At 50.8% G+C, this 25,961-nt stretch overlaps 8 protein-coding genes across 10 annotated transcripts; 1 reads left to right on the forward strand and 7 right to left on the reverse strand.

Moving 5' to 3' along the window:
• Nucleotides 1-440: 440 nt before the first annotated feature.
• PV06_02685 (serine-tRNA ligase) lies at nt 441-2,896 on the reverse strand. The gene is made up of 6 exons (XM_016403397.1): nt 2,759-2,896; nt 2,565-2,665; nt 2,416-2,486; nt 2,132-2,293; nt 1,494-2,003; nt 441-1,322 (listed from the first exon to the last, which is right to left on the reverse strand). Exons 1-6 carry the CDS (start codon nt 2,788-2,790, stop codon nt 726-728), a joined length of 1,473 nt encoding a protein of 490 aa, XP_016267294.1. The 5' UTR covers nt 2,791-2,896; the 3' UTR covers nt 441-725.
• A 145-nt stretch (nt 2,897-3,041) lies between these two features.
• On the reverse strand, nt 3,042-4,712 carry PV06_02686 (uncharacterized protein). The gene is made up of 4 exons (XM_016403398.1): nt 4,235-4,712; nt 4,026-4,165; nt 3,840-3,968; nt 3,042-3,778 (listed from the first exon to the last, which is right to left on the reverse strand). The coding sequence occupies exons 1-4, from the start codon at nt 4,287-4,289 to the stop codon at nt 3,536-3,538; spliced, it is 567 nt and encodes a 188-aa protein (XP_016267295.1). The 5' UTR covers nt 4,290-4,712; the 3' UTR covers nt 3,042-3,535.
• Nucleotides 4,713-5,389: 677 nt separating this feature from the next.
• On the reverse strand, nt 5,390-8,498 carry PV06_02687 (uncharacterized protein). Its single transcript, XM_016403399.1, has 2 exons — nt 5,902-8,498; nt 5,390-5,855 (listed from the first exon to the last, which is right to left on the reverse strand). The coding sequence occupies exons 1-2, from the start codon at nt 8,287-8,289 to the stop codon at nt 5,586-5,588; spliced, it is 2,658 nt and encodes an 885-aa protein (XP_016267296.1). The 5' UTR covers nt 8,290-8,498; the 3' UTR covers nt 5,390-5,585.
• Nucleotides 8,499-8,738: 240 nt separating this feature from the next.
• PV06_02688 lies at nt 8,739-10,205 on the forward strand. 2 transcript variants are annotated; one of them, XM_016403400.1, is made up of 3 exons: nt 8,739-9,199; nt 9,255-9,785; nt 9,852-10,205. In XM_016403400.1, exons 1-3 carry the CDS (start codon nt 9,036-9,038, stop codon nt 9,901-9,903), a joined length of 747 nt encoding a protein of 248 aa, XP_016267297.1. In that variant the 5' UTR covers nt 8,739-9,035; the 3' UTR covers nt 9,904-10,205. The 2 variants fall into 2 exon arrangements, with proteins under 2 accessions (XP_016267297.1, XP_016267298.1); XM_016403401.1 differs by having other exon boundaries at nt 8,739-9,785.
• On the reverse strand, nt 10,100-12,049 carry PV06_02689 (phosphoglycerate dehydrogenase). The gene is made up of 2 exons (XM_016403402.1): nt 11,606-12,049; nt 10,100-11,530 (listed from the first exon to the last, which is right to left on the reverse strand). Exons 1-2 carry the CDS (start codon nt 11,953-11,955, stop codon nt 10,420-10,422), a joined length of 1,461 nt encoding a protein of 486 aa, XP_016267299.1. The 5' UTR covers nt 11,956-12,049; the 3' UTR covers nt 10,100-10,419.
• Nucleotides 12,050-12,286: 237 nt separating this feature from the next.
• On the reverse strand, nt 12,287-14,812 carry PV06_02690 (uncharacterized protein). Its single transcript, XM_016403403.1, has 2 exons — nt 14,692-14,812; nt 12,287-14,331 (listed from the first exon to the last, which is right to left on the reverse strand). The coding sequence occupies exons 1-2, from the start codon at nt 14,720-14,722 to the stop codon at nt 12,455-12,457; spliced, it is 1,908 nt and encodes a 635-aa protein (XP_016267300.1). The 5' UTR covers nt 14,723-14,812; the 3' UTR covers nt 12,287-12,454.
• Nucleotides 14,813-15,532: 720 nt separating this feature from the next.
• On the reverse strand, nt 15,533-16,784 carry PV06_02691 (uncharacterized protein). The gene is made up of 4 exons (XM_016403404.1): nt 16,736-16,784; nt 16,308-16,577; nt 16,082-16,232; nt 15,533-16,029 (listed from the first exon to the last, which is right to left on the reverse strand). Coding segments are annotated over exons 1-4 (585 nt in total). The 5' UTR covers nt 16,738-16,784; the 3' UTR covers nt 15,533-15,867.
• Nucleotides 16,785-17,063: 279 nt separating this feature from the next.
• PV06_02692 lies at nt 17,064-20,740 on the reverse strand. 2 transcript variants are annotated; one of them, XM_016403406.1, is made up of 5 exons: nt 20,525-20,740; nt 19,511-20,330; nt 19,234-19,458; nt 19,044-19,176; nt 17,064-18,991 (listed from the first exon to the last, which is right to left on the reverse strand). In XM_016403406.1, exons 2-5 carry the CDS (start codon nt 19,767-19,769, stop codon nt 17,740-17,742), a joined length of 1,869 nt encoding a protein of 622 aa, XP_016267303.1. In that variant the 5' UTR covers nt 19,770-20,330; nt 20,525-20,740; the 3' UTR covers nt 17,064-17,739. The 2 variants fall into 2 exon arrangements, with proteins under 2 accessions (XP_016267303.1, XP_016267302.1); XM_016403405.1 differs by having other exon boundaries at nt 19,511-20,740.
• Nucleotides 20,741-25,961: the final 5,221 nt, after the last annotated feature.

Raw genomic sequence — 25,961 nt, forward strand, 5'->3', positions numbered from 1 at the left:
CTACCTACCTACCTACCTACCTACCTACCTACCTACCTACCTACCTACCTACCTACCTACCTACCTACCTACCTACCTACCTACCTACCTACCTATCTATATACTTACCCCTACATACCCCCGCAAATGTAGAAGACACGGACGAAATGTTAATCCCATAATGTTGACGACGCGTTTCAAAAATATACCAGGAAGTCATTCCCCCATCAAAGCGTGGTACCTTTTTGTATATTTCCTGTCATCTTTGCACGCATACTCTGTATCATTCTTTGCTCTATTTGATGAACAACGACAACGACAACGACAACGACAACGACAACGACAACGACAACGACAACGACAACGACAACGACAACGACGTAATGTCACATTATTCCCTTCATTCAAGCCGCCAATAATAAAAACAGTCATCGTCATCATAGTGTATCAAACACATGTTGCTCATGATTTCTTGTATCTAGTGGTCTCGTTTGCTGCTGCTTGAAAAGTTTCACGTCCCCATGTCTACGCATAATTCACATTGGGGGGTGGGGATTCATTCAGTCACTCTCTTTCGTTCGTCCGTCGTCCATTGGCAAAGTGACAGGCCCATACCTCGAAATGACCAGCGTCCCAAGTCCCATGTCCAATTCTCAAAACCCGACCTGGGGTGGGCAATCTTCTTCGGCGGCAGCGGCGGCATCATACCCTCTACCGATGCCCGTGATACAGAAACTTATTTTTCATCAAACCTTCATGTCCTTCATCTTATCGGCCACATTTGCGGCCGAGGGCATGTTCAACTTTGGACCACCTTCGGGCGCACCACCACTGTCGTCCTTTTTGGGTTTCGTGGGTTGCTTCGCGGCCTTGGCCGAGACGGTGTCCTTGGGCAGTTCCTTTGTGTACGGGATGATCTCCGGCGTCCCGGGCGGCATGTATGGTCTCAGGGCCTCGGGGACCTCGAACCCGTCTTCCTTTTGGTAGTTCTCGAGCAGGCAGCACAAGGTGCGTTCCGTGGCGCACAGGGTCCCGTTGAGGGCGTGGACGTAGGTCTTCCTCGAGTCGATGGCTCCCTTTTTCTGGCCGTACCTGATCTCCAACTCGCGGGTCTGGTAGTCGGTGCAGTTGGAGCAAGAGACCAGTTCCTTGTACTCGCCTTGGTAAGGGAACCAGGCCTCCAGGTCGTACTTTTTGGCCGCGGCGTTGTTCAGGGCCCCCGACACGATGGCCACGACCCGGTAGGGCAGTTTGAGAGACTGGTAAAACTCCTCGGCCACCGTCTTCATGTCCTCGAGGGCTTGCCATGACTCTTCTGGTTTGACGAAGAGGAATTGTTCAATCTAATGTCACCCGTCACCTCACTTGTTAGCAATCGTCCATTTTCCCCGCAGACACACAAACCCCCCAAAACACATCGCCACCTCTTGTACGGGGTAACAATGCCGAGACAGGACATGGCAGGGACAAAATAATCCCACAAAACCGCCTCGACAGGTGAAGGAGGAACATACCTTTTCAAATTGATGTATCCGGTACAAACCCCAAGCATCTCTACCGTGAGCGCCCGCCTCTTTTCTGAAACACGAACTGTAACCTGCGAATTTCATCGGGAGGTCTTTCTCCGTCAACCACTCGTCGGCGAACATGGCCGACAAGGGCTGCTCCGAAGTGGCGATCAGGTACTTGTCCTCGGCGTCCTTGTCCTCGACCACCTTGTACAACTCCTCGTCAAACTGCTCGAGTTGCGCCGTCTTGGCCATGTACTCGGCCTTCATGAAAAAAGGGGGTTGGATGGGGTCGTACCCCTTGCCCGTGAGGAAATGGAGACCGTAGTTGATCAGGGCCTGGTTCAGGAGGACACCCCACTTGCGCAAAAAGTACCCTCGGTGCCCAACCAGTTTGACACCCCGTTCGCCGTCGTACACTTCTGCTCGGGTCATGACTTCGTGGTGAGAGAGGCACTCTTTCTTCTCGACCGTGACCCCCTCGGGGCTCCATTTCTTGACGACCTCGTTGAAGTCCTACGACCAGAGCAAAAGATGTGTCAATGGGATGTGCGTTCATTGTTGTGTGCGCCGCGATTGAGCAAAAGACCCCAGCTGGGGGGCGGGAAGGGGGTGGCGGGCGAAGAGACAAAATGGTCACTCACCTCGTTGTCATTGATCGGTACCGACTCGTGAACGTAGTTCCCAATCAGTTTACATTTCTTGTCTCTAGCCTTTTCCTTTTCCAATGCCTCGTCTTCAATCTTTTTCTTTTCCTTTTCGAGGTCGACCTTTTCTTTCAACAGATGATCGGCGTCTTGTTTGGCCTGCTCCAGTATATCACTTTATCGTTAACCACCAAATCGAGGACGACGACGAGGAGGAGGAGGGTCGGTAAGGAGCCGGGGGGGGACCAACGACAAATGCGAATGTACGGAGTATATCATACCTTTTTCAGTTTGCCAATCTCTTTCTGTACAGCGTTGATTTTCGCCCCGATTTGTGTGGCTTGGTACCTTGCTGGTCGGATTGATATATATTAGCGACGTTCCTGGTCAAGTCCGGTCGAATCCAATCCCCTGAAAGGGCAAAACCAACTCTTGTAGGCATCCTCCCAGAGTGCAATGACCTCGTCCACGATTTCCGGTGAGGTGTATCTTCGCCGTTGGCTCTCGACGACTTTCTTGGGGTCACCCCCTCTGCGCGCAAAATCCTGGTGAGTGTCGAGTCACAAAAAAAGACAGTCGCACAAACACTAAACATTTCCTCGTTGAACTTGGGTAGTTACACACCTGGAGACAATGAAATCTTGGACGTCGAGCATGATGATGTGTACTACACAGTGTGTGTGGCTACAAAGGGACAAGAAACCTTGTGTGTTTGTGTGGGAGAGACAAATGCAGGGTAGGTAAATGGGCAACCGTGTGTTGTTCTCTCCCTGCGCGTGCTTTGATACTGACCTGACACTTTCTGGTGCAAATAATATTTCTGCCCCGCAGTCCGAGAGCCAAATGTCGGAGCCTCGTGAGTCACTCCGATTTTCAATAGAAGTCACCGAGAACAATTTACCACAAGTCTTGAAGGCTGCATTAAGTGGAATTATTCTTATGAAGCTAGCTGTAGTGACCAGTGATGTTGTCTGGAATGCAGAAACTGCACAATTTGGTTCGAAAAGAACCAAGACAGTTCAACATCGCAGAAGGTATCATGATCCCCAGCCTTGTCACAATAGCCACTCTCTCGCCCTTCTTTCTTGCACCGTCCCATATGGGGCACGATTCACATCTGCCAGTATCTGGAAACTTAAAGCTCAATAGACCAACACAGAGATCCCAACTGAAAAGGACCGGAACGCCGAAAAGACTGATCCCACAGGACAACCTCCATCTATCCCAATCTGGATTGTCTATGTCATACGCTCATCACCCATCGCAAACGCCATACCATAGTAAAACACCGCATCAGAGAATGACTGCAACGGTAACATCTTCTCCTCGCCCTCGCGTGATGTCGTGCTCTTCGTCTTTCTCTTCATATGCGCGATTGCGTGCCCAGAAGGCATGATACCTTCACATGACTGCGCATTTGCCTCCGCCTGCGGGCTTGTCTGGCTCCTGGGACTTTTCGATCTCGGCGATCATCAACTCGAATGCCTTGGCGACGTTTGTATTGTTCCTAGCACTTGTCTCAATCCATCCGCAGTTGAGTTCTTTTCCCAGTTCCTGGCCTTCCTCGGCGGTCACTTTGCGCTGTTTCTTTGCATCGACATCGTTCTTGTTGCCAACAATCATGATCGGCAAGGTATCCGCACCCTGAATGATTTATTAGCCTATGTCTTTATGCCTCAAGGTAAGTCTGTAGCGGGTGACGTACAAGATGGTTCAAGAGTTTGTCTCGAATGATTCTGACCATGTCGAACGACTGTCTGGAGGCGACAGAATAGACAATCATGTATCCGTGGATTCCTATGTACAGCTTGGAATTCATGAGACTGTATTCATCCTGTTCTTCTAGTCAGCAAAACGTGCCATTTGACGTTTTGTCCGCAGTTGTTCTCACCTGTCCAGCAGTGTCAATGATCTCGGTGAGAAAGGTTTGACCTTTGTGTTGGATCTCATGACTGAAGGTATTCTCAATGGTAGGGTAGTAGCTCTCGACGAAGTGGCCTTCACAATACTGCACTGTCAAGGAAGACTTGCCTGTGCAGGTGTCAGTCAGATTTGGCCCCGAAATTGTCACGTTAACACAATGTGAGTGGGAGTACGTACCCACGGAACGACTGCCGAGGATGGCAATCTTTCGCTGCTTGACGGACGGAGCCATGTTTGCGACAAACACCAAGGATGCAAGGGACACGAAGACAACAGATGCTCCCAGGTAGACCTTGTCCTTGGTTGGCTTGTGGAGAGGGAAAAAAAGATTTCGAGACTGTGATCAGCCCCGAAAGACGAATATGGGTAAGTGGTGACGAAGTAAGAGATGGGCCAAGTCAACGGGAGAGGGGACGCGCTGATGCCATGTGGCTGATCATAAGAGTGAGTTGAGGATGAAGGGACAAATGGAAGGTGAATGTTGTATGTAATGGGAATTGGAAGTATGACGGGCTTCCTGCGGAGCAACGAATATAGAGCGGTTGCGGACTTTTAAAAAAAAAGATGGAATGGCAGATGGATAGAATGGCCGGACTTGGGGGGAAACACATGCAAATTGGATAAACGCAGGAATCAGTGGTACGATATGTCATAGTCGTGCTTGCAACGATGTGTCTGTGCGGTGCAACGGGGCCTCCAGGGATGGGATGCTGGTCAACCACACCGACATTTTCCAAGTACGAGGGGTCGACGATGGTGACAACAACAACAACATGAAGAGGTGTTTACGGATATTTTTCTGGACGCACCAGACTGGGGGGTTTTCGAGAACAAACTCGTCCTGCAGTGGAAACGAATACCGGATCAGCTTGCGAGTTCCACTGACGCCGTCGCCTGCTCCATCTCAATGCATGCGATGCCCAGTCTAGTGATGCCTCGGCCAATCGTCCTCTGTTCCGGCCTTTTGTCAAAGCACCGTTATGCCAAACAGCCTCCTCGCCCGTCATCCGGGGAACCGGCAATAATGAAGGTGGTAACTACACAAAGCCACATCAATACCTAGTCGTGCATCAGACAACAAGCAGTCAGCGTGGCATCGTTCAACATCGGCAGGCGTTTGACGAGTGCAAGTATCAGCCCGCGATAATCGGCTGTGATCACTTCGTCCCGAGGCTTGCAAAGGCATATTTATCCGGAACGAAACGCCGTCTTCGAGCTTCCAACAAGTTACTAGAGTATTCGAACGGTCTTTACGGATTGGACACAGCTTTACGAAGAACCTGACCAGACTAAGAAAGCGACATTGGTTGTCTACAGGAGGTCCAAGGGATCCATTGATACTGGCGGTCTTATTACACTGTCATCTCTAGCTCAAAATCTTTAGGGGTATCTTTCATTACATGCCCTCTTGCATGTCTCGACTCGAGTCGTTTTCCAAGTATTGTCTCTCCCACCAAACCCAAGGTTGTTCGTTGATATGCCATGCCATGTCTTAAAAGTTCTATACCGAAGTCATCGTCAAACATCTTTATACGCTGTCTTGCCTTAGGGTATCCAACACCGTTGTAAACCGAGCTGTAAATCCCGACGCTGCACCCTCCGCCCCTCCCAGTGCTTCTTCAACAGTTCGTAGATGTTGAAGAAAAATACCTGCCGCCTCGAAGAGTCGAGACAGGCCGTCGCCTCTAATGTTATCAGAGATCCGTCTTCGTGCATCCGCATTGAGGCATAGCGTGCACAACAACGCGGAGATGTAGCCAAATGCCACCAAGATCTGGGTTTGATCAATAGTAAGAGCCTGTTTTGGTCAGCATGAGCTTATCAGTCCAGGTCGAGAAACATACCTCCGATGTCTGGTCGACATGGCTGTTGAAAATGCCGACCAGTCTATCAACCAGGCTCTTCCCACTCGCATCTGGTTTTAGCATCGTTCTTCGAGCCGGATCTGCACATTCTGCAATGTTGAGGAGACACCCAACAGCAAGAATTACTGACTCTAGCTGAGCATTGTCAAACTGCTGTTCTCGAGACGCCAATCCTGCCAATTGCAAGAACCTGTCATCAATGATCTGGAACACGGTTGCTATGAGCTTGCCTTCCGTCAGAGCCTCACACACTTTTGGCTCGTTATTGCTCAGACTGACGATCAAGCGTAAACATGAGTGCTCTGTCTCAGGTCGTCCTTCGCGAGCAAGTTGCATGACACTTGATACGCTGCTACCAACCTCGCTGATGGATGATATTGAGAGCTGAGAAGTTGCCATCCCGCGATTCACAGACGCTATCTCAAGCAACGACAGAAGAACTTGAATGTTCTCAAATCGATTCCGTGCTGCATCCTCTTGAAGTAGATGCTGTTGTTCATAGTTGAAGTTGACAAGAACGCCATTCAACAAAGCACCGGGAAAATCGGGCATCTCTTCCCCACTGTTGATCAGCCCACGCAAAGTATCGTTGATCGAGCTCAGATATAGTAGGCTGATTAAATGTTGTTTCTCCGGGCCATGTTTTAAGTGATCTTGCTCAAAGTCCATGATGTCTTTGACCATGATCTTGCTCAAGTTCTCTTTCCTATCTTTGGCCAGAGATGATAGTGACTTCCTTTGCAGGCTCAAGTCTGGGGGTAGTCGATATAGACCGTTTAATACTTGCAGCTGGTTCTTTGGCGATGATTGTTTTGCAGCTGTCACTTGATGAAAGACAAGGACCATCAAGGTTGCAGTAATCAAGTCAGCATCGTCTCTGGAGCTTGCAGTGAAGCGATAGAAATTGCCACACTCCTGAAAATGTCGGAGAAAACTGAGTTCCTTCATTTTATTCATCAGCAGCAAGAGTGCAGTGATGCGTAATGACTTGGACTGAGATTCCACGTCCTCAAGTATGGACTCGATGTCTTGATCAAATTTGCTGATCGCAGCACCACGTCGCAATTCGTGAATGCTCTTGATTTGAGTGAAAGCATCTGTGTCATCGCTGTCCTCCATTTCCAATTCAATCTGCGACGCTAAGCCAAACGATGTAGGTTGAGAGAAGCTCGGCTGCGATGAGTCTTGACTATTGATTGCAGAATAAGGTTCCAGGCCATCAATCATGTCACTAAGGTGTGAGCGTTGTCGAGCATAAGTCGCACGTTGTCGAAGCGGTGGCCCAGCATTTGCCATTACAGAAGCTCTCTGGGCCTCAGCTTCGGTCTTACGTGGTGACTGTTTTCCATTGATAGACCTTCCCACGGAAGATTTCACCTGTTGTCTGTCTACGCTTTGCGTGCGGGGCGCATCAAGCTTATCAATGAGTCGCTTGCGACCTTTTCGTGAGGCCTGTGTCGTAGACGTTGATCCCGTCATTTCCTCATCGGATGAGGTTGATGAAATATCCAATTCCAGTGAATTGATCTCCGGTGCTAACCTGAGCGATTTCATTTGCAATGCTGGTGGACTCGGTGAGTCCATTGCTTCTTCATCAAGAAATCCTCGTTTCCTTTTCGGAGTGCCGTTGTGGTCAGAAGTATCAGAGAGCAAGGCTGGAGATTGTTTCTTGACACGGACTGGTTTAGGAGGAGCCTTCCTGCTGGGGGATCTATTCTGACCGAGCCTACTCAGATCATCCATACCGTCGTCAACTCGTTCTCGCGATTGCCCTCTCCTGACCGGGGCCCTTTTAAGTTTCTTAACACTACCTTCGCTCTTGCTCATAGCTCGCACCGACGCCTTGTCTGCCACCTTAGATGCTGCAATGGGGCGAGAAATACTTTGCACCCCAGGCTGGGTTGTCACACCGTTCATCGACTTCTGCTTTCCGGCACTCTTCGAGGTCACATTTATTTTCGGTATGTTCACTACTGGCGTCATCTTTCTCTTTTTAAGAGGTTGCGTGGATCGGAACGTTGCTGAGTCCTCATCGGAAGATTGGAGATCGAACATCGAGTGATGGGTTTCTTCCGAAGGCGATGACTCTGCAGACGCAGTAGTGCTTGGAGACATGGATCGATGATGTTCCGGACGATGGTCTGAAGAGACTTTGCTTGCGGCGAGTGCCTGATTCTCTGAGCGCGGTATCGAGGACGAGATGTTGACATCGGCTTGTCCAAGTAGTGTGACCGGTTTCGTCGATGGTCTCGCTGACTCGGACAAAGGAAATGTTCCCACATCGAAGAGGTCATGAACGGCAATCCTCCTCGTCCCTTTCCCATAGGTGTTCACTTTTCGACGCGCTTGCGCCGTCCGGGCATCCATTCTGAAATGGAACGCTCAAGTGGAAAACCAATCGTCGCATTCGTGAGGTCTGTTTATTGTCGCATCTAGGACGGCAGCAGGCGGCATTGGCTCAACACGCGATTGCAGTCCATAGTAAAATATGTGGTTTAGAATATGGGGGGACACAGCGATGTGTAGATCGAGGGACTTGGGAGTTGTTTCAGCCAGCGCAGTTGAAGGGAGAATAGTTGGCAGGGTACGGATGAAATGCGATCCACATGGTTGGATGAATTTTACGAATGTCACTCGTAAACAAAACAGTAGGCGGAATTCTAGGTACGCAGGAACCCTGTCGGTACTACGGAGCAGCCGCCTATAGGGACGTCTTAGGTGAGGCTCATAAGGGCCAGCCGCGGGGGTCGCCGAGGAACTTAGAGTATAAAGAGTGGTCGGCTTTCCTTAGTGGTCTAGAATCTCGATTGGGACTGCCTCTAGTCAACAACTCACATATTTCGTATCGAATGCCTTTGTTGTCTCCCTGGCCTATACACACCTACCCGAGTTCGAACCTAATGCATATTCCGTAGGAGGCTTCCGAGTTCCAAGACGATTCTTGTCTCTGTTGGGGATGGGAGTGCTGTTCTGATCGATTCACGGCCCCTCTTCAGACCCCTCGATCCCTATCGATCTCGAATTCCGATCCACCACTTCTTCCGCAGTCACGCGAGCTCTCTCGAGATATTGGACCGCAGATTGTTTGAATCGATTTCCGACGTTGACGAATCATGACTTCTCTCCAGCGCACGAATGGTGTCCAGTCTCCTGCCTTGGGAGTAGGACCTTCTTATCGACCGGCAGAGGAAAAACCAACCGCAACCGTATCGCGCGAGGTCCCCTTCGACAATGTTCACGTCCTCAGCCAGACGCCACAGCTCATTGCTCTGCTCACGTAGGTCTACAGCGGGAAAGAGTCGCAGGGCCAGAAGAAACTGATTGCCGCGCAGGATGATTCGTGATAAGAATACCAGACGAGGCGACTTCATCTTCTATTCGAATCGAATTATTCGTCTACTAGTCGAAGAGGGATTAAATCACCTTCCGGTCGTGGCACACAATGTCACATCTCCTGTTGGAAAGGACTACGTTGGAGTCAGATTCGAAGGCAAGATCTGTGGCGTTTCAATCATGAGAGCTGGTGAATCAATGGAAGAAGGCTTGAGAGAATGTTGTCGATCAGTAAGGATAGGGAAAATCCTGATTCAGCGTAACGAAGAGACCAGCAAACCCAAGCTATTCTACGAAAAGCTGCCAGCCGACGTCGCAAACCGATGGGTTCTATTGCTTGACCCTATGCTGGCAACTGGTGGTAGTGCTATCATGGCGGTTGAAGTCTTGAAGAGCCACGGTGTTCCTGAAGACAGAATACTCTTCGTCAACTTGATCGCAAGTCCTGAGGGTATTGAGAACTTTGCCAAGCACGTTCCAAAGGTTCGGGTGATTACCGCCTTCATTGACCAAGGTCTGAACGAAGCAAAGTGAGTGTTTTCCTCTAACCCTAATTTACTGCCAGTCAAAGCAGGACCATGCTAATGTCGTCTTAGCTATATCGTCCCTGGCCTTGGTGATTTCGGCGATCGATATTACACAATGTGAGCGTTGTAATTTCGTGATTCCACAACCAACACAGGTATCACAAATAGTGCCTGCTTCACTTCCTCCTGGATGAACCCACCGAGTTCGTCTCACGCTGGGGAGCCTGCCGAGCAGTTTTGAATGTCTATTGCTGCGAATGAAAATTTCTCTAGGTGTAAATGCGACCGAGATGACGAAGATAGATGTCGCTGGCCCAGATACAGAAGGTCAGCTTCATCAGTTCCAGAGATTTACGGAGTAGAGTCTAGCCTCTCTTCAGCGATTTGCTTAGGCCCGATAATAGTATATTATTATGATCCATTGACGTGGTCTTCCTCTTTTTATATATGCCTTTTTCCTTTACTGTATGCCTTCCGTTATGCCGCGCTTTGTACTCACTGTACGCAGACGCCCACCAACTCCGCGAAATGCTCTTCTGTGCCTGCCCCTCAGACACCGTTATTACCGTGTCTCAGATCCAGCTGTTGAATCGCTCCTCATGAGATCGCTTTTCGGTTTGAGGTTGAGGTTGAAGTTCTAGTACAATATCCTCGTGATTATTCTCTCCTTGAGGCCTTCCAGCTCCCTGTACAGGGCCGCGACCTGCTCCTCCTTGACGCTGCTGATGTCGGCCATCAGGTAGGCGACGTCCCCTCTCGAGTCCGACATTTGCTTGTCGACGTTGTGGTCGCCCAGGATCTCGTTGACCCGCCTCAGCACGCCCGGCACGTTCTGGTGGATGAAGATGACGCGCGCGTGGTTCGGCTCGTCCATGGTCAGGCTCCGGAGCGCCACCTCGGGCATGTTGACGGCGCCGACCGTGACGCCCTCGTTGACGTAGCGGACCAGGGCCTCAGCGACCTCGACGCCAATGGCGCTCTGGGCTTCTTCGGTCGAGCCGCCGATGTGCGGCGTCAGGATCAGGTTCTGCAGCGACCTCAGGTCCTCGGCCCACGAGTTCAGGTCGTTGGTGAAGTAGTCGCCGTTCCCTGCCGGCTCGGCCGGATACACGTCGAGCGCCGCGCCCGCGACTTTGCCTGACCTCATGGCGGCGACCAGGGCCGGGATGTCGACGACGCTCCCCCTCGACGCGTTGATCAGGTAGCTTCCCGACTTCATGGTGTCGAACTGGTGCTTGCCGATCATGTTCATCGTCTCGGGGAGCTCGGGGACGTGGCACGTCACAAAGTCCGCGTTGGCGAGGAGGTGGTCGAGAGACGGGACCTGCCTCGCCGTACCCATGGCCATCAGGTTCACGACGTCGTAGTATATCACGTCCATGCCCATCGACTCGGCGAGGACCGAGAGCTGGGAGCCAATGTGTCCATAACCAATGATGCCGAGGGTCTTGCCACGGATCTCCCAACACTTGTTGCTGACCTTTTTCCACACCCCCTGGTGCATCTCGTTGCTGCGGTCGCCGACTTGGCGGGCCAGTACGATGATCTCGCCGATGACCAGTTCGGCGACACTGCGCGAGTTGCTGAAGGGGGAGTTGAAGACGCATATTCCGTGCTCGGCGGCGTACTTCAGGTCGACCTGGTTCGTGCCGATACAGAAGCATCCGATCACGATGAGGTTGCGGGCGGCCGCAAGGACACGGGAAGTCAGCTTCGTCTTGGAGCGAATGCCAATTACATGGACATCCCTGAAGAACTGGTCAGTATATCGTGCCGACTTGTGTGTAAGAACAGGTGGCTGGAGAGCCAAAAGGTTACCCTACTTTATCTTCTCAATCAGCTGATCCTCGGGCAGACTACTCTTCATGAACTCGACTTGGTAACCCTGGCCATGCAGAATATCCCGGCCAGTCTGGTTCACATTCTCGAGTAACAGAATCTTTATATCCTGTTCTCGGAAGGGCTTGAGTTGTTTCGGAGCCGCTCCGGTGGTCTTGGTGCGTATTAAACCAGGAGAGGTTCCCTCCATGCCTATGGACATCTTGCGCTGGTGAAACGTCTCATGTGGTGAGGTCGACATGGACAGACTGCGGGACACTTCTCGACGGAGAGGTTCGCCATTGTTCTGCGTGTTCTGGATCTTGATATTCTGAGTGAGGGTAGAAGGAGCCATGGTGGCGTATAGGGCGTGATACGACTGCGAGAGGGGCGCGTTTGCTGTTCAACAAGTGACTCCTGGCACAGGAAAAAAATGTCGAGGCCGCAATCCCCGCGATTCATTTCACGCAGTCTGATAATTTTCGAATGACGTGACTCAGACCCGATTCGAGCCGCCGACCAGCCTAAACAATCTACCGCCGAGCATTGACTTACAATGGAAGTTTTTACTACGGTGCAACACAAGACCAAGATGAACATATCTCTGCTCCTTTTCTACTGTGGACATTGAGACAACTGACTTTCAGTCATGTACAGGTAAGTAGGCAGTGTCTGAATGATACCTACCTAGGTATGTAGACACATACGTCAGCACCGCATACATGTGTTCTTCGTTACAGTCTATCATGAATCATTCCTTTCCGGTTGATTGCTTGCATCCCTCAGACCCTGCAATTGTAAAGAGCCTTCACAGATGCTTTCATACCACAGCCATACTCGTGCATTGGCGTTGCTTATGTCTCCATTGGATGATCTCCGCCGTTATCGGACTCCTGTTGTTCTTGTTCTTGTTTTAAATTTTCCATCTTTTCAAGCTCGACTTTAGGCACCTCATCACGGTTGAGCCAGCTTAACACGCACCATATGCCTGTCAACAGCTCCTTTCGCTGGTCGACATCGAGCAGGTTGAACCACCGACTCCGAGTCATGTATAAGACGTGGTCTTGTCTTCCTGACTTCAGAGCTTGGTGTTTTGTGTTGCCTGTCTCCAGCCACTGAAGGTAGTTCTCGTGGACACTCAGCTTCACCAAGCATACATGATGGTTCGCCGCCGAAAGCATGTACACATCATCCCAGCCTTGCTCGGGGTCGGGCACTCCAATTCTCCTGTAGATAAGTTTTTCGTCCCATGTCGACGAATTTGGCCTGACTTTAGTCCATTCTTGGTACCACTTACGACGTATGGGTGCCGTGAACATCAGCCTTCTTCCATCCTTGTACTCTGCTTTGTCCTTGCTATCATCGTCGCCTTTCTTTTTCTTCTTGGGCCGCACGTTACCGGAAGAGGTTTCCAATGAAAGCAGGTCTTCTGGCTTAAGATTGTTCAGATCAGTAGCCGTAGCTAGTACATCAGTTCTCTTCCGCTCTTCTTCTTCCTGCGTCCTCTTATCCAGCTGTAGTTGTCTTTCTTCTGGACTCCAACTGGGGTCATCGTCCTCAAAGACCTCGCAGGCTAACTGTCCCCATCTCGTTGGTCCCCCACCCCATCGATGCCTGAGGGCCCACCAGTGATCTTGATGAGGTTCTTTGGATGGCGTCTGGCCTTCGCGGGCCCGCTGCTTGGCGAGCATCAATAGACCACTAACTTCTCGGAAGAGGTCGTACTTTTCGCCAACAAAATCGTTGGGAGAATCATTGGATCCGTCTCGGGGTCTGAACCTCACCTCCATCCGACTGTGTACTCCCATCAGCGGGCCTTCAACGAATCTCGCTCTTGCGAGTCTGGATTCGGCTGGCATCTTGGCAACGCAGAAGTGCAAGAATGTAGAAGGCAGGTTGATGTTTCGAATGCGGAACTTCTCCCGAGGATGGAAGTCGTGATCCCTGCAATTGAACTTGTGGATGGCCATCTTGAGAAGGTTCCTTACTGCTGCTACCCTTGTACCTGGACTCATCTGCTGACCACTGCCGATTCGAAGGCCTCTGTATACCTGCTTCGTTTTGGAGCGATGAGGAATCTCAACTCTATCAGCATTTAGCGACGTGTTGTGTTCGGCCTGTTCCCCGTCCGAGTTGGTGCCCTCGGTGGTCTGTTTTGTCTCCCCAGATAGCGCTTTCGTCTCTTTCTTTTCGGCATTGCGTTTCTCCGTTTCTTTGGTTGTCGATGGCGTTGGAGAAAACTCTGTGTTGGAACCTTCCTGGCCGTCTACTTCAACCTCGTAGTAGTCGTCCTTGCTATCATCCCAATAGCGACACATATCTTCCAAGCTTGTGAAAAAAGCGCGCGAGTATGCTAATCGAGGTTTCTGTCTACCTGGAAGGGGCGGGAGTCGTATAACTTCGCGATAAGCATCTTCGTTCTCAACATCCAGCTCCTTAAGCATGGATGTCAAATCAGAATCGTATAATAATGGTCGAGATTTGAATCTCTCATCGGGGACCATGTCGGCCAAGGAAACATCTTGCTCTAGCTGGATGTTGAACTGTGCGAGTTGACTGTCCTTGACATCCCATGGTCTGCGCACGGATGCAAGGTCCTTGCATAACGATTCAAGGTGGTGGCTATCAAGAGGATCGTCTGAGCGAGGAGGAACATAGCACGGGAATTCGAGCGGAGTAGGTTTTGGTGGCGGAGCACGCTCTTTATCGAGAAGAGCCTCACTTGCTGGTGCTATAAGTCGTCAGAACAAGTTCCATTTGGATAGTGAATCATTTCGAAACAGCAACCACAGGGTCAAGGGCGGCTCCGACGAAGCGGAGCATCAAGGCTTTCGGGCTTTGGCAAGTCATACCATCCTCGTGACCGGCACGAGATGGACATTTCATTGATGGTTCATGCGAATGGGTAGTCGGATCCCATTGTAGATGTCGTTGATTCAGTGCCTCAAGAGTGGCTCTCTAGCACAAGATAGCACAAGATGGCTCACCATCCGGTGCTAGGTCTGAATGGCCTCGAATGCCAGGAACCAAAAAGGGGCATGTGAGGTCCAGAATCTTTCGAAGATTGCTGTGAGATGGAAATTGCACTTACCAATGGCACCCCATATATTTCCGCCAAACATCCCTAGCTACTTTGCGACGGCAATGGACGGATGTTGTCGACCTTTGATTAATGTGCATCAGCTATTGGGATCCCTGTGGTTTCGTCCACGGGTATTCTTGAACTGTCCTCTCTTCAATTCGACTATTTGACACTGCCAGGTGGTCTTTCCTGCCTTGCACAAGACCAATGCGGCATACAATATCAGGACTGGGTTCAAGCCTGGTTCAGTACACACAGCTTGATGCACCGAGCTTGAGCAAGAAGGTCTTTAGCATCTCGCAAAAATGTTCTCAGGCACCTTGATTTACGGTCCAACCAGATATTTCATCGGTCCGGTGGTCGATGATAGATCGGAGCATATGCCCCAGAAATAAATAAGAGCTGCCTTAAACAAGTTGAAGAGCAAAAGATTCTTTGATGTGGGTATGTTCTGATAATCACGACTGTCACACCGACGGTGCAGTAGTCGCATGCAAGAGAAGCCACTTGCCTCGCGTACTACCATGTAGCTAAGGGACGCCGGACAGAAAGACCAGTCTCTGCTCCGTACTGGTCGGAGAAATCTTGGGCTTGCCTGGGACGTTGCAGTGATGGGCAAGATGGCTTGAAGGATGTGATGATGAAAGGTATCTGGGGGAAAGTCCAATCATCTTTCCTGGCACAAGACGGAAACACCAAGTTTAGGTCGATCACCACAACACAGGTCTGTAGCCAGCCATCAACCTCCACTTGCTCAGCAATCGCAGTTGCCGTCTTTTTGATTGGGAATTCACGCTTTTTCTCTCCCAATAACCTGGGAGTGCACAGACACCAAAAAGCTACGGTACGACTACGATTCAAGCTCCTATTCTATTAAGGCAGCTATATTCATCGACACCAATTGCACCATCGAGGAAGAGAATCAATAATCGTTGTTCATTGGCATTGGTCTTTCATTTTTTCGATTCATTGCGCCCCAGTGAAACCACAACCAACATTGTAATAGGAAGTGCTGGTATCTATGGCGACCATTTGGTCATGCTCTGACTTCCCACTGACTGCAACGGACTGACTCCAAGCTCGCCGACCCTGGTGGCAAGACATGCCGTCGAGATCGTCCCTGGATACACTTGATCAAATGAGTTCGTGTCACAAGTCAAACTCAAACCCCGATCTCCATGTCGTTCACTTCTCTTCCTCAGCCTCCTGCTCACCAGCAAGAGCATTTCTCTTGGTTTGGATTCTCTCTTGTCGTCTCTCGCGAGCAGCCTTGGTCTTCGCACGCTTGGCATCCATTTCTTCCTTGAGGATTCTCTCACGTTGCTTCTCGGCCTTGGCCTTGTGGATCTGTACAAATCAAGTCAGCGATATAATGGGTATCCCATGGCTTTAGACATACATGTTCGACCAATGCACGCTTGTGCTTGAAGGTGTTACCCTTACTCAAGTGGTACAGCTCGTGGTAGAGGTGCTTGTCGATTTTGCCAGCCGCTCGGTATTTGGCCAAAAGGCGTCGGAGGACACGGAGACGTCTCATCCACAGAACTTGGCTATAAAAATGCATTTGTCAGTATATATGTCCCTAACCAACACACCGCAGACCTGGTCATGGGGTATTTTCGTACCTTGGCATTCTGGCGTCCTTTGTACCCTTTCTCTTACCGAAACCTCTGTGTCTACCGATTCTTCGTGCAGCGTTCAGTTCTCGGGCACGGGCTCTGGAGTGCATGGCGACAGGCTTGCGGATGATGAGGCCATCGCTGACCAGCTTTCGGATTGTCTGACGAGAATTGGCATTGGCGATTTCGCTGACTTCGTTGGGGTCGAGCCAGATCTTGCGTTTGCCACAGCCGACGACGGACGCCGCGAGGCGCTTCTGGGTGCGGAGGTTGGTCCTAGATTGAACTCGGGTCAGTCTCCTTCTCGAGAAAATGGCTTCAAAATGCAGGACGTCATGGATTCCAGTTTTTGGTATAGGAAAGGTGGAGGTGGCCGAAAATGTGCAAAGGAGGGAGGATGGTGATTTCTTCGTGGTATAGACAGTGAGACTCACATCTTGCTGCGATGACTGGATGGTTGTCGACGTGGTGTTGATGCCTCGAAAAGTCGCAGCTTAAAGAGATGTCGCCAATAATCAAAATCTGAGGGGGTGTGTGCCAAGACCTGTCTTGGCGAGTTGGTTCGGGATTGGAAGTCATTGTGCCTACGCTGTACGGATACGATTACGAGGGGCTTGGGGCGCTGTGCCTGACCCCCAATACATACTTGAATTATCCGGCTCGCACTAAGCAATACTCGTACACACAGGACTAAACGTCCTCGTCGCATATCTATCACCACTTCAGTCACACCAGCGCATTTCAATAAAACGAAAAAAAAGTCCACAGGTAGATTATAAGTTATGCTTTTATTGTATATGACATGTCATCAACGGAAGATTTCACGATTAGGGAAACGAGAGCCACCTTTTTCATCCCTGCCGCCCAACTTCTGCTCGCTACTGGAAAAATCCTCTCGTCTTCTACATGCAAAAGCTCAGGTGGACTGTTTCCAGGAGCAATAAGTCATTAGCAAGGTTCAACCTTCCCGCGTGTGTTCTTGCTCTCGAATCCCGCAGCCAAGAAGACATCAATGGCGCCGGAGAATCGTAGCCGTTTTCATCCCAATCATAATCCATCCGCACATATATCATTCCCTCATACACAAAAAGAAAAGATCTGAGCATCATCTAAACCAGTGGTGCGACCCATTACAGGCCGCAAACAAAGTAACAGGTCATAATTTTCGCCAGGTCAAAATCGCTTTCGATAGGAAATCATGTCGTAAATTCGTTAGAGTTTCGGGAAGCATACAATGCACGCTTGTTGTTCCGTTCGTCAAAGTCTTGATCTTTTTTTTGGCTCATGGGCCGTCGTAAACTTTCGTTATTGCTTTTCCAATCATGTCGTGATGAGGCATTATGTAGGCGGCACCGCCATCAAACTTCTCGAGCCTCGGGTTGGTGGCCGTGGAACCACTGTATTGAAAAGCTTCGCTTGGCGAGGCATTCTAAGTGTCTCATCGCTGGCCACCAGTCTTGATGGCTTGCATGTGTGGAGGCGGTTGAAGGGGCATCCCGAACGTCTCCTGAGGGCCCATCTTGCGTCGTTTGGCATCGTAGTTGTCATATTGACGACTTCCAGGTCGATCTTGCTCATCGTCCTCTCTTCCGCGCTTCGCAGAAGTCAATCCAGTAGAATGTCCACTTGAGTATGCGGGGTTTCCATAAGAATCAGTCGGGCCTGTTTGTGGTGTTCGATCATGACCCATAACATTATAGACAGTACTTGTATTTGGGGCGCGAGGTGGAGTATGATAATCTGCAGGCCACTGGGGTTGACCAGAAGGCATAGTTCGAGGGGTTGCGTGTCCTGAGCTTGTTTGATGTGGTGGAGACCCTGATATCTGCTCTGGAGACAAATGGGCATGGTCACCAGCACCGTAGGCATACTGACCACGGGTTGAATTATATGCAGAGGCATTCGCACTCATATACCCACTGTCTGGGTGATCATTTTCATGTTGAGAGCCATGACCAGGTGGGGCGTACGCATCAGCCTTGTTGTCGCGAACATCACTTCCCCCGCTAGCATTCCCAGGTCCCAAAGGTGGGCCCATGTCGCCTTTCCCATACGGGCCAGATTGCATGCCTTGACCATAACGAGTACCATCAGGCTGTTGCGCATATCCGGTCTGAGAACTCGGAGTCGTACTGTAATAATGCTTTGAATCATAGCCCGACTGGCCCTGATATGGTGGCATACCCTGGCCGCCAGTCCCGGGTGGAGTGGTGGCAGGCGTGGTCGGCATCGACCGAGCATTAATCCCCGTGTCGATGGACAACGCTTGGGCGCTGCTTGTACCATTAGGCATTTGCTGGTTACCCCAATCATATGAATTCCCTTGGTTGCTCATACCCATCACACTCGATGCACTAGTCGGAGGAGTTGGGAAGGTATGAGCTCGATCAATTCCTGGGCGGCCAGCGTTGGGGTGCGGGATGATGGATTGAGGCGTGGGCGGAGCTTGACCACCTGCCGGCATTGTGTTGTGGTGCTGGAGAGACGGTGTCTGTACAGACGGTAGAGGGCGTGTCGAGTCGAGGCTGTCAATACGACGTCGGTCTGTGGATCCATGTGCCAATGCGTTTGCTCGAGGAGTGTTCTCTGGGTTATACAGCAAGCCTCCAATGTTGTGAACAAACAAGGGATACAAAAGATCGGTGATCTTTTCTTTGTTCGCGAAATCCAGAGCACGTTCAAATGGGATCCTGACAAAAGTTAGCAAGTCAATCCCATGGAACTAAAAAGCATCCAAATTACCAGACGCCCTTCAGATGCATAGGCCCGATCTTCACCACATGGCGAGTTTTCTCAGATTTCAAGATTCCATCTCGGCGGCCCCGGGTCATGCCAGCCACATTCAAAAGTTTTGTGCCATTGATGAAATGGTTATCTAGAAGGCGTCAACACGGACTAGTCGCATCGAAAGGGTCAACGAGATAATACACACCTTCTCGACGGGCCACGCAAACTCCTTTGGCCTCAACCTGGAAACATAGACTCCCCTCATCTTCCCACAATGTTGCCGTGACTCGTGGTTTCATGCCAGGCGGAGCAACCTGGCCAGTCGTGTCAAATGGCTGCGGTTGCTGAGTAGCATAACCTTGGTTCGGAGCAGGCAGCGATGGCGTCTGAGGCACGTAAGAATGCTGAGGACCCGGTCCAGTCATCATAGCTGTGAATTGGTTAGCTTGATCATGGGACCTTGATCAGCTCGCATTACTCACTCGGGAGAGAAGGAATCTGACTTTGCACGGGTTGACCAACGGGACCTGTCGCAGATTGGGGAGAAGTGACACCATTTGCATAACCATAGCTGTTGTACGCTTGGGGATGTGGATAATGCGTAGAAGCAGGAGGCAGTATCGGCGGCTGCTGGTAGGGTTGATAATGACCCATGGGAGCTGTCGCAGAATGCGAGTAGGATGGCCCGGAAGATATGTGAGAGCCCGGATGCATATCCATATAGGGTTGAGTCTGATTCATCTTGGACCTTTATACGCAGGACAGCTGGGATACTCAACAGTATGTCCGCGACTTAGGTACAAGCAAAGCACGATACCACCCTGCGGGAGCCCGGTGCTACTGCTTCCTTCGTAGGGCTGTTTCGACTTAAGAGCCAGGGCTAGACAAACCACTGGTAATTTGGTATGAGTAGCGATCTGACTCGCTCCTCCTGCTGAAGTATCGAGACTCAACTCAACCGATCGAAGACCGTCACCCTCAACTACAGGTTTTGCCCGACAGTGTCAATCGAGAAACCTAGCGACGATAGCCAACAAGCCAACGTAGCTCACACAAGACTTTGTTCTTCTCTTGCAAGTAGACCTTTTTTTCCACTCGTCTCGACCGTGAGTTACACAAACAGCTGATTTTTCAACCAAGAAGACCAAACTGCTCGGGTACTCAGACGGACTCTGCACACACAGCAGAAGCTCGTGAGTCAAGGTCGGACGCCTCGATAAGCCGCCAGAGTCGTGAAATTTCGCTGAGCCTTGGGCGCAAGTTGCGGCACTAAAGTCAGTCGTCGGCTCAATGGAGTACGAACTATAACATTGAAGAATTAGTGACGGTGCCTCAAAGAGTGGTGACTTGAAACATGCAGGTACATCCAACATGCAGCAAGACCGGGGATGTGGTTGAAGGTGTCCAGGGCAGGCTCTTTGGGCCAGCTGCTGAGGTATTCTCCTCTGGCGGGCGGGCACGGTAGAATAGATATGATAGCGGGTGCATTGACATACCAAACTGCTCAAGCAAAATCAGACTCAGCAGCACAACGAATTGACGCGCATTAAGCCATGTCAACAACGGCTGATGAGAATATGACGGCACAAAAAGATTCAATGGAGATCTGGAGCAAAGAGCAACGAGGTTGTGAGAAGCAGGATGCAGAAATGCAAGGTGGACGACGGTGCGCTGGTAGCCGAGCGGGAGGACTGAGTGTGTGCAGGTGGGTGCATTAGCTTAAGCAGCAGAAAAAGAGTTGCCAGCGGGCGACAAGGGCTGATGAGTGCTTGTTGGTGTGCTGGGCGTGCTGGCGTGCTGGCCCTTGATCCATCCCCGAAAAGGCCTTTCTTGCACACCTCACCCTCTGGCTTTTCCTGCCCTCAACTCCCTTACCCTTGCCGACTCCATCCCTCAAGCCACCGCCAGGAAAGCCCACTTCGGCCTCCCACGATTGGCACCATGACTCCTCCCTGGCAGACCCGGTCCACCAGCCGCTGTCCAGTGTCAATGCTGCTACGATCACAGCGTGCCGCGACTTGCGAGTCACGATCCACGAAAGGTCCAACAAGAGGATCCACGACGGCCGGGCGCATCTTGCCAATCGCTGCCCGTATGGGCTGGGCTCCTTTTTTCACACGACGAGACCTTGCTTACGATTTACGGCTACCGTTCTTTGCTCAATGACCTTCCAGGCCCTGGCACCCTTCGCATACAGTAGAGAAATCGGGCGAAAGAGCCTGCCCCGTCCGGAGGGCTTTTTTCGATATTTTTGATCCCTTGCAGCCATGCTCGCCCGTAAAACGTCAATGTAGATCAGGCTACGCGGAGACATGACAACTTCAACGGTTTTGGCTACTTATATTTCCAGAACGTGTATTTTCGTATTGTGGTGGAGGCAGGATAAGCTAGGTTTCGCTTTTTGACGGGTGGGCATTGAAGCTTTGACATGGACATCAACAGAAACGACAGCGGACAAACACGCTACGGGGGAGTGTGGATAAGGAAAACAAGAGACACCACTGCTGAGCAAGAGGAAGAAGTCAAAAAACGCATCGCGTTACTCTCTGTGTCAAGATCCTATCGGCATCGGCGGACGGCGGTTCAATGGAGGATGGGCGAAGATGGAGGGCCCCCTCTTTCGACATCCATAGCCGGGAAGGTCGAGTCCGATGTTCTCGTCTGAGGCCTTTGTACTCCGTATCGCTCAACTGAGAGCTGCACTGTACACAGTCTTTCTCAGTTGGGTGACAGCGTGATCTCCAGTGGATGCTGTTCCCTGCAACCTCGCTGGTCCAGAAGATCATAGCAACATGCCTTTCGTGGCTGCGGAAACTATGAGATACACAAACATGTCGCGCTGAAGGAGTATCCCACTTCCCCCAGCCTTTCTTTTCCACCGATAATGGCAGGTCAGCATCTGGCCCACCTACAACATGACCGCTAATTGGGCCCGAGTAGGAACGAAAAATCACAGAGGACAAGGCAACCGGCCTGGGCTAGACAACGATGGAGAGCCACCATCTTCTTTCGACCCCCCGAACCGACCATCGGCAAGCCCAACTACCTATCAATGAATCAACATGTTCGGAGAATCACCTTATCGTGATCAGCCCCCAAAATAAATCCCAACCATTTCAGAGTTGGCAGTTACATGTCCGTATCGTCTGTTAACATCCTTGCCACCTTCAGCGCCTAGAAAGGCCTTTCAGCCCTTCGAGGCGTTCCTTCGGCTGTCAAGGTCTCAACGCCATGCCTCCCTCGCATGATAGCCATTGCATGATTGTCGATGATCTCCAAGTGCAACCATTTTCCTTTCCGTGGCCCATGTCATAAGGGATTTCCTTGCTCCGCTCTACATTCTCGTCTCAATGTTACTCAATACAAAACCATTCAAATATTCTGTCATGGATTGTAATCCGGCCGGTCTTGACGAAAAGGCTTGTGCCACAATGTCGGAAAGTTTTCTACCTGGCACCAACCAGCCGCCGCATCTCATGTCAATGCCATTCCCGGCAGTGTAGCGCTTGGTCCGGCACGGAAGGCGTTAGTTACAGGACAGGCTCGCCCGGGGGCCACTACTGTAAGAGTAGAAAAAAAAGAGGGGAAGTTCTGAGTTGCAACGAAAGACAGGCTACTCCTAGTCGCCTGGGGGGCACCCTCTGCTTCCCTGCTCCTTGTCGCTGACTTGCCGATAGCACAAAGCCATCTGCTGCAGCCGCCGATAGAGAATCACGACACTAGTCAACTGGTCTGGTCTTTCGGTCGGGGCACTCTGACGTGAAGCGAATGAATACTCCAGGATAATACGAAGGAAAACCATCGCCTCGCCATTCATGTTTCAAACACAAGCTTAGCGATTGTGACGCCTTGGTGGCTTCACAGTCTTGCAGAGACGCCAGATGCTTCTGGGCAGCGCTAAGGTGAGGTACGGCAGCAACTGACCAAGCCCCGTTTGTTCTTTGTACGAATTACGTGCATCAGCATCTGGGCCGTCCTACGAGTTAGATCTCGGATTTGAAGCAATCAAGGTCAAGAGCACATCACAACCAGAACCAACATCCCACTCGGAGATTGTCACAGCTGTATTGTGAATCAAGCTCGTTTTTTTTTCTCGTGTAACAGAATTGTTTTGTGTTCCCTTACCTACCTGATTGTTGTTGTTGGTCTTCCTGGAGCCTGGGAGGTTGATGAACAAGCGCTGCACACATGTCAACGCGTGGCTGGCGAGCGCCAACCTCGCATGCCCACTGATACAAGTACAATAAGTCCCTTCCTTAGCTTGGCCCGCTGCTGCGCGTCATGGACCAGTTGATATCGCCAGGCACCCACATGCGGATAGGAACAAACAGACCACCATTTTCACGTGTTGTTACGAGTACGACCGACCAGCAAAGTCCTTGGTCGAATACTCGGGCATACGGAGTATGGAGTAGATTTCCAGCCTCTTCGATCAAGCCCACTTGAAATCCTCTGAAAACAGAATTACGCAAGTCAACGGACAATGTTACAGAGCTTGCCCAAGTCAAGGTTTCCGCTTCAGAGTCACAACCGTGCTTACCCGGGAGGACCGAGCGCACAGAACTTTGACCATTATATCAGCAGTGTTGGCTTCAGTGGGCCTCACGATTATCCTTGGAAAACCACAAGTGCAGGGAGTTTTGTGACCGACAAGATCGACTCGTACAAGTGCGCTGATCAGAGGCAAAGGTGTGAAGAATTGACAGCCTCTCCAATTCAATGCTTGTAACAATTCCATCCAGTCAATAGTAGCTTGATAGCGCTCAGAAGAAGCAATGCCAAACATATAGGTGACATTATCACTTCTGAAACAAACACCTCTATATGATCTTCGAAGCGACGTGCTTGCGTGCATGTCAGTATGCAGGGTTCCCGGCGCAATGCAGCTGCTACAATTAAGGCCGCATTGCATGCCGACTGCAGCAATACAGAGCCAATATGCAGACTTGGGCATTTGAGATCGGCCAGTATTCCTCAGGCACACGATATAACCTCAACACCGATCTCTGCCACATAGAGATCTTGCATGAGACGATGATCTCGATGATTGTTGCCACTCGGAACGGCGTACTGGATGGTGTTGTCCTCGACACAGAAGCAACCAAGGCCTCTGAAAGTACGAGCAGGGGCTGTGCGGCGCGACGTCCCGGACACGGTCAGCAGTGGGGTCTGCAATTCAGTGGAAGGACGAACGTCGGCTAGGCCTAGCTACCAGTTTCCTGTCTCCGGGGCTCGATACTCTTTGTACAGTACGGAGTACGGTAATTCGATCTTTTTTCTTACGGCGGATGAGCGCCGACGTATCGCCTGCTACCATTGACTAAAATATTTTCTCACTCGAGCAAGGGGCAGGGGACGAAGACATGTTCGATTCTTGTCGGAGACCACTATTGGCTTTAGTGGGAGGAATGTTGGATCGTCTCAAACACGCCGTTGGCTTCTCCCCCTCCAACAACTGATGTGTTGTCACTCTGTGATTTGCGGAGGGGTATCCCAGGCTCGCACCCCTTTGCCGTCGTCGACCGATGCTGGAGTCGATTGCCAATCATGGTGTTAGCGTCGCATGGATCGTCTGGTTGAGCAAAAATTCATCCCTGGAGTAAGTTTGCATCCTGAAAAAGGTCGGATGCTGGGCGGCCCTGTTAGCTCCTGTCCTCTTCCCAGCCATCCTTCTCAAACCTATTCCGTACAATACCTTCACGCACGCGTACAGTACAGTAATTCCGTGACGGGGGCCGACAATGCCGAGGACAAAATCAGTGGCTGGTCGTACTGAGGACTTTTTTTCTCAAAATTCTCCTGTTCGGGTCCAGCCTGATCCATCGCTGCTGGATTGTTGAGGAACACGCGCTGCTCGACATCCAGCCTCCGTGTTTTCCTTGTTCTCTCAACCTCGCACCGCACCGCGTTGCATGATCCGATGTCTGCAAGCGTAGGATCTTGCATTGATCTTCAGTGCATACGGAGTACGAGAAGGTCTGGAAGTACACTTACGCCATGCACCTTGTCACCTGCTGAACTCAAAGGATTTTGTTGCGGATCACGCTGGTGGCAAGACAGTCTCCATTGGCTTGCCAGGCCTCCAGGGATTGACATGACACCAGCACCCCGTTTGGGATTCGGTCTGACCCCTTCCTCTTACGAACGAGGTTTTTGAAGTCAGGCCTTAAGATGGCCGCGTTTCGAACTGGTGGCGGTGAAAATGATCCATTGGATACTGGCCGTCCAAGACAATGTCGGTAGGTGATCGGAACAGCACCTCCCCTTTTTCCTTCATGCACATCACAGTTGCATAAGAGCCAGGGTGGTCAAAAGTACGGGGCAGGCTGAGTTTAATTTTTTTCTTTCCTCCCTTGCCTCGACGCGTCAGAAACAAACAAGGATGTCTTACTGTGCATTGTTCGGTTCCAGTTGACAGAGCCCTGGCGCGAAAAAAGGTTTGAGACTGAGTGAGTTTGTCAATATACGAGCTGTGGATTCTTTCGCTTCCGAGCGTAACTCTGTTTATTTTTTCCTGATATCCTCTTACGAGCCAGGCATGTTCGGTATGAGGAGTTGATGGTTGCGCCGTTTCAGGAGATTCGGGGGCCTTCAGAGGCATTGGAATTGGATCTTGTGTGCCAGCAAGGTAAATGAGCCACTCCCAGGAACCATGAGCCCGGATCCACCAAAACTTGACAATTTGGATCCCTTGCACACGATGAATGCCTTCTGTGGGCACGTTTGAAGTTGTTCTCACTGAGACGCGTCTCGGCTGTGTGTCACTCGGACCACGACAGTCTAAATAGTAAGCTGTCGGGCATCGTATTTCGCGTGCTTCGTGATGTAGTGCAATTGGAGAGAAGATAGCATTCCTCGGAAAACAGTGAAATCGTTGATCATCGAGGGGAAAGCAAGACGCCTTTTATTTCCCACGAGGACCTCAGGATGGTC

The sequence above is a fragment of the Exophiala oligosperma genome (assembly GCF_000835515.1).
Source record: "Exophiala oligosperma strain CBS 72588 unplaced genomic scaffold supercont1.2, whole genome shotgun sequence".
Taxonomy (NCBI): Eukaryota; Fungi; Ascomycota; class Eurotiomycetes; order Chaetothyriales; family Herpotrichiellaceae; genus Exophiala; species Exophiala oligosperma.

Coding starts and splice junctions, on each gene's coding strand:
- PV06_02685 (XM_016403397.1), bottom strand. CDS start 2,790: ATGCTCGACGTCCAAGATTTCATTGTCTCCAG. Junction 2,666..2,758: donor CAAGATTTCATTGTCTCCAG/GTGTGTAACTAC, acceptor TTTTGCGCGCAG/AGGGGGTGACCCCAAGAAAG. Junction 2,487..2,564: donor CTGGGAGGATGCCTACAAGA/GTTGGTTTTGCC, acceptor CAATCCGACCAG/CAAGGTACCAAGCCACACAA.
- PV06_02686 (XM_016403398.1), bottom strand. CDS start 4,289: ATGGCTCCGTCCGTCAAGCAGCGAAAGATTGCCATCCTCGGCAGTCGT. Junction 4,166..4,234: donor CCTCGGCAGTCGTTCCGTGG/GTACGTACTCCC, acceptor ACACCTGCACAG/GCAAGTCTTCCTTGACAGTG. Junction 3,969..4,025: donor TCATTGACACTGCTGGACAG/GTGAGAACAACT, acceptor CTAGAAGAACAG/GATGAATACAGTCTCATGAA.
- PV06_02687 (XM_016403399.1), bottom strand. CDS start 8,289: ATGGATGCCCGGACGGCGCAAGCGCGTCGAAAAGTGAACACCTATGGG. Junction 5,856..5,901: donor ATGTCGACCAGACATCGGAG/GTATGTTTCTCG, acceptor TGACCAAAACAG/GCTCTTACTATTGATCAAAC.
- PV06_02688 (XM_016403400.1), top strand. CDS start 9,036: ATGACTTCTCTCCAGCGCACGAATGGTGTCCAGTCTCCTGCCTTGGGA. Junction 9,200..9,254: donor CAGCTCATTGCTCTGCTCAC/GTAGGTCTACAG, acceptor ATTGCCGCGCAG/GATGATTCGTGATAAGAATA. Junction 9,786..9,851: donor CAAGGTCTGAACGAAGCAAA/GTGAGTGTTTTC, acceptor ATGTCGTCTTAG/CTATATCGTCCCTGGCCTTG.
- PV06_02689 (XM_016403402.1), bottom strand. CDS start 11,955: ATGGCTCCTTCTACCCTCACTCAGAATATCAAGATCCAGAACACGCAG. Junction 11,531..11,605: donor CAGCTGATTGAGAAGATAAA/GTAGGGTAACCT, acceptor CCAGTTCTTCAG/GGATGTCCATGTAATTGGCA.
- PV06_02690 (XM_016403403.1), bottom strand. CDS start 14,722: ATGTTTGGCGGAAATATATGGGGTGCCATTG. Junction 14,332..14,691: donor AAATATATGGGGTGCCATTG/GTAAGTGCAATT, acceptor GACGACTTATAG/CACCAGCAAGTGAGGCTCTT.
- PV06_02691 (XM_016403404.1), bottom strand. Junction 16,233..16,307: donor AAGGACGCCAGAATGCCAAG/GTACGAAAATAC, acceptor GCATTTTTATAG/CCAAGTTCTGTGGATGAGAC. Junction 16,030..16,081: donor AGCGTGCATTGGTCGAACAT/GTATGTCTAAAG, acceptor TGATTTGTACAG/ATCCACAAGGCCAAGGCCGA.
- PV06_02692 (XM_016403406.1), bottom strand. CDS start 19,769: ATGAATCAGACTCAACCCTATATGGATATGCATCCGGGCTCTCACATA. Junction 19,459..19,510: donor TCAGATTCCTTCTCTCCCGA/GTGAGTAATGCG, acceptor ACCAATTCACAG/CTATGATGACTGGACCGGGT. Junction 18,992..19,043: donor ATGCATCTGAAGGGCGTCTG/GTAATTTGGATG, acceptor AACTTTTGTCAG/GATCCCATTTGAACGTGCTC.